General features: G+C 40.3%; 1 protein-coding gene across 1 annotated transcript; it reads left to right on the top strand.

The window, feature by feature from the left end:
* Nucleotides 1-2,413: 2,413 nt before the first annotated feature.
* On the top strand, nucleotides 2,414-7,528 carry LOC146762661 (uncharacterized). Its single transcript, XM_085550977.1, has one exon. The coding sequence runs from the start codon at nucleotides 3,865-3,867 to the stop codon at nucleotides 5,335-5,337; it is 1,473 nt and encodes a 490-aa protein (XP_085407103.1). The 5' UTR covers nucleotides 2,414-3,864; the 3' UTR covers nucleotides 5,338-7,528.
* The last annotated feature ends 2,952 nt before the right edge of the window (nucleotides 7,529-10,480 follow it).

Below are 10,480 nucleotides of genomic sequence, written 5' to 3'. Positions count from 1 at the left end.
ATGATGTTTCAGTGCTGTGGAACAGAGAGTTTTGTAGCATAAGAGAGAAAGCTTTGTTGCTGCTGTCAACTCTGATGAAGGAGAATCAAGGTTTTCACCTTCAAAGCCAGGAGGGAGATGAATAGGTGGTGATAGCAAGGATAAATGAGAAGCCAGTGAAGTCATACAAACACTTGTCCTAAGAGGCCTGACAGAAGCTATTAAGATTCACCCCACAGTTCTCATTTTCACACTAGCAGGGTGAGTGAGCACCGAAGGCTCATGTAACGAGCTATTGATGTAGCCTCCGGGCATGGGCTTCACCAGCAGCACACTGTGGGTTATGGATTACCATTGTGATGGTTCTGATGTGAATTCCAATAAAATGTATCATGGAAAATAACTCAGTGTATAGGGTTCATCTGCTCCCTGTATTAATCCCATATATTCCCAGACCTGCTGTCCAAGATATCTCACAGCAATAAATAATTGACAAATTAGTTCATTTGATATTGCCTTTCCTCAATTTTATATCATAATCCTCTATCAGTATTGCAAGAAAACACACAAGGGTGTGCATTTTGGAGGTCAACTCTCAGCAGTCAGCCACGCTAAGTCAGCAAAACATTTTACACTTAGTCCTTTATAAATATGCCAGCATGCTTGCTTTCCATGGTCAAGAGGGTCTTCAGTAAAAACTCTCTTATTTTACATAATACGAATTCAGAAAGATGAAGCAAAACTCCACTGAACAAACTTACAGTAAGTACACGATCACAACACCACTGTGATCTTATTTAAGCCTTACTTTTTTTTTTTTTTTCCCTTTCTGTCAGGCTTACTTAATGAAAAAATGCACAAATTAAACACATGCTTTTATTTTATTTTCTCTCACACAGTGCTGCTCAAAATATTATTTCCTTGAATTTCTTTTTTACCATAAAATAGTAACACCAAAAGAAAAGAAGAAGATGACTGAAACAACAGAAACTACAGAACGACTCTAAAGTCATTTCCTAGAATTAAGTTCTTATTGATACTCTTCATTTGTGTTTCCTGTGGGTTGTTGGTTTTTTGGTCACACAGATGCATGCATACAAAGGTACCTAAAAATTTGTAAACATCAAGTTTTTCCTCTTGGAAGCTATGATTTTAAACTACAGTAGTTAGCAAAACTTCAACATATAATGTTTTATTGCTCAAATATAATGTTTTATTGCTGGAAAATGGAAAGCAGAAAATAAACAAAAATACGAACATATATATTCCCCCCCAAAAAAGTCAGGCTTGAAATACTGACTTGTCCAGCAGGGACTGTGCTATGCATAGTATGAAATAAAGTTTGTGTCAGATTTCAGTTATTAATTCTCAAGGAAAGTGTCACAATATAAAGCAAGAATGGATAATTTCTGTAATCTTCAGCTTTTACTCACTCTCATACCAGGGCAATATTATTTTTTTCAGGAAACCACTCCAGAACTAAAAGACCTTGTCACATCAAGCCTGGATACCCATCTTTCCATAATGAACTGACAGCAATAGCAACAGCCTCACTGGCTTTTGTGTCACTGAAAAGTCTTATCTTCAGTCTCAGACTGCAATGTCCTACTGTATCCTAGAGTCGTCCACTCCAGGCAAGGAGAGAAAACAACTATTTATCCTTTTATGATTTTCCAGACAAGTCTCTTAAAAAAAACATTCCTGACAGCATATTTAGTTTAGAAAATCAGCAGCTGATGTTAATTTCTGTCCTGAGGAATATGCCACATGAATAGTACACTTTCACTCAATATTTAGCTTCAGTGTTGCCTATAATTCCGTACTCGTCAGCAGTTCTTTTTAAGTAGATGTCTAAGTGCACTTCCACCTCATTTTGATTTTTATTTTTTCACACAATGCTAGCTATTTTTCTCTTAGTTACAACTATTTATCACTCACACATTTGTCAAAAGTTTGAGAGCTAGCAAGAGTATTAGCATCAGGATCAGCTAAGAAACAAAAGGGAGTATCGTGCACAGTGGGCATCTGCTGTAGACAGAGCAATCAAGAAAAGAAGTTGAATTAAATCTTTTTTAAGTAAGTGAGAAATGCCCACACAACTGTAGTCCTTTGACCTCACAGAGTATTTCAGTAACCATAGCATTTGTTGAGATGACAACAAGGCTTAGTACAAGCAGTTCAGGAGACTTCTGAAATCATGTTTGGTTTTGATGTAGATTTTGGATGAACAACTTAAAGGATGATCTCTTCCTGACCTGGCACCCAAGAAGAACTGGTAGAGAATACAATAGTCGATGGCAGCTGCAGCTGGGATCTTAATAGATAATCAAGAGAATATTAAGATATGAAACACGAGGAAAGAAATTAGAGGACCAAACCTCTCAGCTTTCAGAAGAGCCAAGCTTGTTGAAGAAAATTAATACCCAGTTGTGAAAGACAGAACTGGTTTTCTTTTGTTGTCTCAAAGCTTGCTTCATGAGGCCTTTCTGATGATAAGACTGGCGACTGCTAACTATCTAGGAGGGTGAATGGTGGGTGTTGTTGTGTCACAGTACCTCTGCTTATGATTGCAAAGATAAGCAGAAGCCGGATGAGCACTCTTTCTCAGGGGTGCTGCTCGAAGGAGTGGACCACTGCAGAAGGCGATAACGCTTGTGTCCGGCAACAGAGACCCCCCTCTTCCTTCCTTGCTGGCCCATCTGTGGCCAGGAATGTCACAAAAGCTGGTTGTAAATCATCTTTCGAGAAGTGTTTGTTTGGTATTTCCCCCAAAAATGCTGAGCTGCAATTCTCAGACTTCGAAGAGGAAAAATTCCCACCGAAATGGGGGATAAAAGGCCCTCGCTAAACTGGGGACTTTGGGAGACAAACTCCCAAAGACACCTTTGACAGAGAATTCCCTGAGGGGAAAACCTCGTCGGAAGAACCCCCGGGACCGGCTTGCTGCGGAGCTCCCTGACTGTCTCCCGTCCCCCGCGGTGATCAGACGAGTTCCTGAGATCAACGAACCTACTGTGTACCTCGCTGGACCCACGGTGGTGACTATCTCTTTTGCTCTCTGCAAAGACTCCTTGCTTATATTTCCTACTTTCCCTATCGCCTACCTTCCCTTCCCTATCTCCCTAAAAATAGCTAGGACCCTAATAAACTGGTTGGATCAACATTTGAACCGTTGCTTCTTAATCTCACGCCGGGTATATACATATTAAAGAACCTTGCCTCCCTCCTACAAAATTGGAGCGAGACATTTTTTATTGGCGTAGTCGGCAGGATGCCCGCCGTGAGAGTGTTGTCCTTCCAAAAACTCCAAAATTTTTCTGTATGTACCTCCTGGAGTTGCAAGGAGCGATAATTTTGGTAACTTAGATGTGAGCACCTCTCCAGGAAGATCGCTCCACATTCTGAAACTTTACTGCTTAAGTGTTTACCTCTCGGGGACGTATGAATTACTTTTGACTATTTGCTTTTGTTTTATACGTGTGTGCCTCCTCGGGAAGACTATTTCGCATTTTGTGGTTTAAGTAACTTGTAACGTATTTTGGAATTTGAAAGTTTTGTGTGTGCACCTCTTGGGGAAGTGAGGAGGTAATTTTTTGACGTTTGTGCCTCTCCAAGAAGTTTATTCCTTTCTGAGAAACCTAGAAGTGTTTTGTAACTTGTGTGGCTTTAAGCTTGAAGTTTTTCTGGCCTGACAGGGTAGCCAGGAGCGATTTAGGTGTTTACACTTTCTTTGTAAGTGTTGATTGGGCTTCTTGGTCTGTTGTGAAAAGGAGGAATGATTGTAGCATTTGCATTTGTTTGATAGGTGCCTGTCTCCCTTGGGAGGGGTAAGGAGTTAAGTGTACCTTCTCTTCCCTTAGTGTGTATCTTTTAGGGTATTGAGAAATGAGTGAAATTATTGCCACTATGAAAAGTGAAAATGTGCTAATTGACCTTTTAGAAAAGCATGATGCTCGGCCCTCTTTATCAGGCGTGGATTGGGCACGACAAAACTGGTATAACTTGCAGAGTGTTTCCGACCGCATTCGTGTTTTACAATATGAGGCTCATACTCGAGCCGGGAAAGGAAAATCGTTTATTTGTGCGGTACTCGGTGCTGCTTTAAAAGCTGCCGTGGTGTTCCGAGATGAAAAGCATTCGGCAGAAATCCAAACCATACAAGCATTACAGGAATCAGTTAAAGTAATGCAAGAATTGGTAAAAACTCTGCAGAATCAAATAGTGAACCTTGAAAAACAATTACAAAGAGAGCAACATAATACAGTTTTGTTGCAAATGGCTTTTAAGGAACTATTAACATATAAGAATACTAGCAATACTGCTGTCCATAATTTGCCTCAAGAAAAAACTTTTCCTCAGAAGGAACTACAAGGAATAAAGGAAGGGCTTGGCAAATTAGAGGACTCACCAGCCCAATTGCGTCCTTTGATAAAAACTGAATATACGTTTGATAACAGTGAGGATCTGGACCCTCAAATGAATGTTAAAGAAATTCCCTTTTCTGCCACTGAATTAGCAAAACTGAGAAAGGATTTTAGCCGCTCTCCAAAGGAATCAGAGACGGAGTATGTTTGGAGGGTTAGTCTCACTGGTGGAGACCAAATACTGTTAACTGAAAAGGAAGCTGAAGGTTATTGGGGGCCTGGAGTATTTTTAACTACTGGTAACAACCGTGCTCCCTGGTCCCTAACACAGAGGGCTGCCTATTGGGCAGGTGGTCTTAACCCTTTAGAAAGGGGAGACCCTCTTGCTATTAATGGGACAGCTGATCAATTAGTGGAAAGTGTTCAAAAAGCTGCTTGTCTGCAAATGATGTATGATAGAAAGCTGCAGCCACATCATGAATCACCTATGATAATGCCTGTTGATCCTGAAAGGATGACTCCTTTAATCAGGGGGCTTCCAGAATCACTGAAACCTATAGGTATACAACTACAAGGAAAAATACAAACTATGCCTCAGGGAGAAAGAACCCTGGCAGCATTAGAAGGAACTGGCACCTCAGGCCATTTGCAGTTGGGATATAAAGTATGGACATGGGGGGAGGTTGCCCAAGAGTTGATTAATTATGAAAGGAAATATGGGCCTGTGGCTTCTTCCAGTAAATCTGAACCAGGGGAAGTAAGGCTTGCAGCAACCACCCTTGCTCCTAGGCCACCTAGTCCAAAGCACAGTGGAACAGGAAGGGTCTCATTGCCAGTAAGAACAGGTAGGCGAAATATAGATCATAAACGTAATCATCTCTGGACACTGGGCTGGCAAAAGGGTGTTCCACGAGATTTGATGAATGGATTACCCACAGTCAGGTTAGAGAAATTAGTTAACTGGTGGCCAGAACAAAAGCTCAAGGAAAGCTGATGCTTTCACCCCCTCCTCCAGATGAGAGGGAGGTGGGGGGGGGGGAAGGCAGTGAAGGGTGGATGTTTATTAGAAAGCTCACAACAAAAGGAGATCCTCGATTTAACACCTTCTGTCCCAAGGCCTCCCCACTCCTGCTAATTGCCCCTGTGAGTCACGATCCAGTTGCTGATAAGCTAGGGAAACACTTATCTCTCTGGCCAGCTTGTGTGGACTGACTCAGCTAACATGAGGCGTTTCCCTAACCTTAATGAAATCCCTTAACAAATATCCTTAGAAGGCTAAGGACACCCCGAAAAAGGAATGTAAAATATACTCCTCGATGGATTGTTCTCTCATTTTTTAATGGTATTAACAAAGCCCCAAAAGGGCAAGTTGTTGTCTTGTTTTATTTTACAGAAAATCCCCGTGGGACCATAACTGAACACAGAATGGCTCATAGCTGACTTTAACCATTTGTGTTTTGTGACAGAAAAATTGAAGATGTGATTGTGCTAGAATTCTGAATATAACTTGTTGATACATATCTTGGTTGCAATAGTATTATGTTTTTGTTTGTTGTAGTTGTGGACTGTGATTGATATCAGTCCTTGGATCTGTTAAAACTTCACAATTTGGTTCATAGTTTCTTTTTCAGGTCATTCTGGATTTCTGGTACTTTCTGCACAGTGATAACCATTCCTTCTGATCCCTTCTTTTACCCCTTTTTGTCAAACTGATTATGGTTTGCATGTAACTCCTCCATAGTGTTTCCAAATTCCTAACAAATTGGGAAATGAGCCAAGGAACCCATCTAATATCTGTTAGATGTGGTCACAAAAAACAAATCTATTATAAAGCACTTTGCACTAATGTTTTTCAGTGTCACATCAGTCTAGGAGTTCCATACAAAACATGGTTGTTGAAAAATGTCTAAGTTTTGATAAGAGACGTGTATGTTTCTGGGATTATCCCTCTTATGGTTTATACTGTGGGGTATCCCACACACTGTCCTGTGAAAAGTTCGGTAGACTATAACAGTATTTTAACTTGCCAAACTAGTATTTATATCTCTCAGCAATTGAACGGCTTTGGAAATGCTCAAGTGCACAGCAGCTGACACAAATACCCCTATTTATTTGTTTTACTTGTTTGTTTGATACTATTAGTTATTGTCACTGTCTTTGTGATTGTTTATGGTATATATACGTATGGATTGCTAAAGGAAAGTTATATGGTATTAAGGTTGTTAATTTCTATTTTAAAGAGATTTAATATAGTGGTTTGTTATGAGTGAATATATATTGATGGAAAATAATTATGACCTTACGAGTAACTTTATGTTTAATGTGTTATCAATCAAGGTTTTGATTGAATGATGATGATTATGTTAACATTTAATTCCCCCATATCACCTATCCCTCTTTTCCCTTATGCTTACTTTTTTTTCTTTCCTCACCACCGTGAATGGTCATTTTTGCATCAATTTCAAGCAACCTTTGAGCCACGGGGTGGTGTGAAAGACAGAACTGGTTTTCTTTTGTTGTCTCAAAGCTTGCTTCATGAGGCCTTTCTGATGATAAGACTGGCGACTGCTAACTATCTAGGAGGGTGAATGGTGGGTGTTGTTGTGTCACAGTACCTCTGCTTATGATTGCAAAGATAAGCAGAAGCCGGATGAGCACTCTTTCTCAGGGGTGCTGCTCGAAGGAGTGGACCACTGCAGAAGGCGATAACGCTTGTGTCCGGCAACAGAGACCCCCCTCTTCCTTCCTTGCTGGCCCATCTGTGGCCAGGAATGTCACAAAAGCTGGTTGTAAATCATCTTTCGAGAAGTGTTTGTTTGGTATTTCCCCCAAAAATGCTGAGCTGCAATTCTCAGACTTCGAAGAGGAAAAATTCCCACCGAAATGGGGGATAAAAGGCCCTCGCTAAACTGGGGACTTTGGGAGACAAACTCCCAAAGACACCTTTGACAGAGAATTCCCTGAGGGGAAAACCTCGTCGGAAGAACCCCCGGGACCGGCTTGCTGCGGAGCTCCCTGACTGTCTCCCGTCCCCCGCGGTGATCAGACGAGTTCCTGAGATCAACGAACCTACTGTGTACCTCGCTGGACCCACGGTGGTGACTATCTCTTTTGCTCTCTGCAAAGACTCCTTGCTTATATTTCCTACTTTCCCTATCGCCTACCTTCCCTTCCCTATCTCCCTAAAAATAGCTAGGACCCTAATAAACTGGTTGGATCAACATTTGAACCGTTGCTTCTTAATCTCACGCCGGGTATATACATATTAAAGAACCTTGCCTCCCTCCTACAAAATTGGAGCGAGACACCAGTGTATCAAAATCCTGAATATGCAAATAAGCACTGCAGTCACCTTACCTGTCTCCCTTGGGGTCTGTCTACTCATGCTCAGGACTGCAAAGTCAGAATCTACATGTTTGCCATGGGATCACACAGCTCAGAAAGAAGCAGGGCAGAAAGAGTTGGGACTGTTTTGTGTGTAAAGGGAAATCTGTGGGGATGAACAGGGCACATCAGAATGGAAATTATTTTTTGATCACTTTCTATCTTCTTCGAAAAGCTATGACAGGCAGAGAAACAGGGAAGATAGTTTGGTTTTAGTTGTTGTTGCTGTTTTTTTATTTGTTTGTTTTTTAACAAGAAAAGAGCAAGTACTGAGATCATCTTCAAGGAGAAGGAGGATTTTGAGAGTTATAGTCCATCCACCACTACTTTATTCTCTGGAATGTTCTGGGAATAAATACCCATAAAGACATTGCCTGAATCCCTTTTGGATTTACCAATAATGGAGTCAGCACCCTTGGAGGCCTGGTCCAGCCTTCCCTGGGATTTCTACACACTTGTGCTAGTGGATCCAGGGAGCCCAGTTTCAGCTCAGAGCTGGACCATTTGTCTCTGCTGGACCTGCTCAGCGTCGTACCTGCTGATCTGATGTGTTCCCCAGCTCAACAGCATATCTAACTCTTCACTATGCCTGGCTTTAAAGATACTTTGTGGTGGCAGGATCCTGCCCCTGTATCCACCTTGTCACCACTTAGTGCCATGGAAGGCTTCCTGTCAGTGACAGCACTGCCCTGCCACTACTACAGGTACACATAGCTCCCATTTCATCATTCATCAAGGACTGCCCCATTCTGGCTGTTCACTGGGAGCTGAAATAACTGGCTGTGTGAATGAGAGGAGAGCATTGGGTTTACGTGTACTTTTACTTTAGCCAGGGTTTTGACATAATCTGCATGTAACATAATCATTGAAAAATTATGGAGGTGTGGACTGGTGAGTGAAAAAATAGCTAGATTATCATGCTGTAAAAGAAAAGAGGATCAATAGTGCAAAGTCCAATCACCTGCTTGCAATATCAGTGATGTATACAGGAACTGACATTGTTCAGTTGCTTCATTAGTGATGTCAGCCGCAAACCAGATTACACTCTCTGCAAACTGGGGAAAAAGCATATAGGAATATGCTGGTGAACGGGACTGGCCTTTAGAGGTACTTTTACAGGCTTCAAAAATGGGTCTAAATCTTCATGAAGTTCAGCAAAGACAAATTCAATGTTCTGCACTTAGCATAAAGCAAGGTTTGGTGTAAGCTAGAGATTGCTGGAATAAGAAAGGAAATCTGTAGAATGATACTTGCTATTCCCAGAGGACCTCTCATGTTGGAAATGAATCAACAGTGGCAAGGGTGGATTGGAAACAGACTGGCAAAGTGTTGGTAAACTTATTGGAGAACTAAATCTTCTGACATACATAGGCTGAGAAAGTGGGATATATTTACACTGGAGAAGAGAATGACCCAGGGGAATTTAAATGAATGTCATTTCTGTACTCCATTCTAAGGGTTCCTCATAGTAGGTAACATTCAGAAACACCCTTCCTTACAGAAGGTGCAAGAGATCAAATTTGAAAAAAAAGAGATATTCAGATAGGACTGACAGACAGTGCTTCTCCCAGTGAGGATGTTCAAACACAGGGGCAGATTATCCAAGAAAGATGTTTAACATACAGAGCTGTTCAGAACTAAGCTGAAGTAACTGATCTATCTTTGGAGTTAGCCCTTGTTTTGAACAAGAGGTGACCTCTAGAAATTGTTTCCAACTCATATGTTTCTCTGAGTCTTCTTCTTAAGGTCTGGTTGTCTTAATTGTAGGTTTTCCTCTCTTTACTTAATAAGGAAGACAATGTCCATAAAAGCTAATGGATTAGTTCCAACTAGATGGTTTCAAATAAGAAGTCTGTGCATTTGGGTGAGTCCAAAAATTATCTAATAGCTTCAACCTAACAATATAGAAAGATAGACAATTTTTTACATTTAATTTTGCAAATGTAATGCTTGGTAACTGAAGTCATTGGATTAATTTAACCAGAGGGACTCTAATGTTTGTCTGAGCATCAACATGTAATAAAGCAGAATTCAGTAAGCACTTTTCAGAATAGAAAAGTTATGCCTGATTGCTCACACACAGACAAGCAGCTATTTTGAGAAACTTGTCAGCAATTGTCAGAATATAGATTCAATTTAGAACAATGCAGTACAGGCTTTTATGATTGACGGTTCATCAAAAACCTCTTTATCTGAAATAATATACCCCAAGTCTTCTTTGTAAGCAACAGGCAAGTGTTTTTTTGTTTTTTTTTTTAAATATGTAAATAACTATTAATATATTAAATTCAGGCAAAAACTGAAGCAATTCAGCAGTAAGCATGGCTAAAGTGAACACTTCAGAAGTATCAGAAAATATAAATTATTTCAGATTTTGACTTTATTGTTAGTTATTTCTTCCTCTTTTTCTTTCTACACAAAACAAGTAAATAGCCAAAAAGTATCAACAGATACAGTGTGAAGTCAAATGAAAGTTCTTTTGGTCAATTAATTTGTCACCATCCACCTAACACAGTCAAATTGTGATATGCTATCCCAGAACTGATTCACACGAATAGGCAGAAAATGCTTGATGAAGAAGATTTAAAGACATTAAATAAACAGCTGAAAAACAAACAAACAAACAAAAGCAAATTAAAAGCCCAAATCCAACATTTACACGTCAAAACTTTTTATTGGTTTCATTATCAGCAACAATAATCAATTTGTTAGATGAGAAACATTTAAAAGATAATGCAGTGACAGTGGCACAG

Source organism: Coturnix japonica, chromosome 1 (genome assembly GCF_054131305.1).
Source record: "Coturnix japonica strain WE chromosome 1, WE-NBRP24, whole genome shotgun sequence".
Classification (NCBI taxonomy): domain Eukaryota; kingdom Metazoa; phylum Chordata; class Aves; order Galliformes; family Phasianidae; genus Coturnix; species Coturnix japonica.
This window is presented reverse-complemented; position numbering and strand designations above follow the sequence as displayed.

Coding starts and splice junctions, on each gene's coding strand:
- LOC146762661 (XM_085550977.1), top strand. CDS start 3,865: ATGAGTGAAATTATTGCCACTATGAAAAGTGAAAATGTGCTAATTGAC.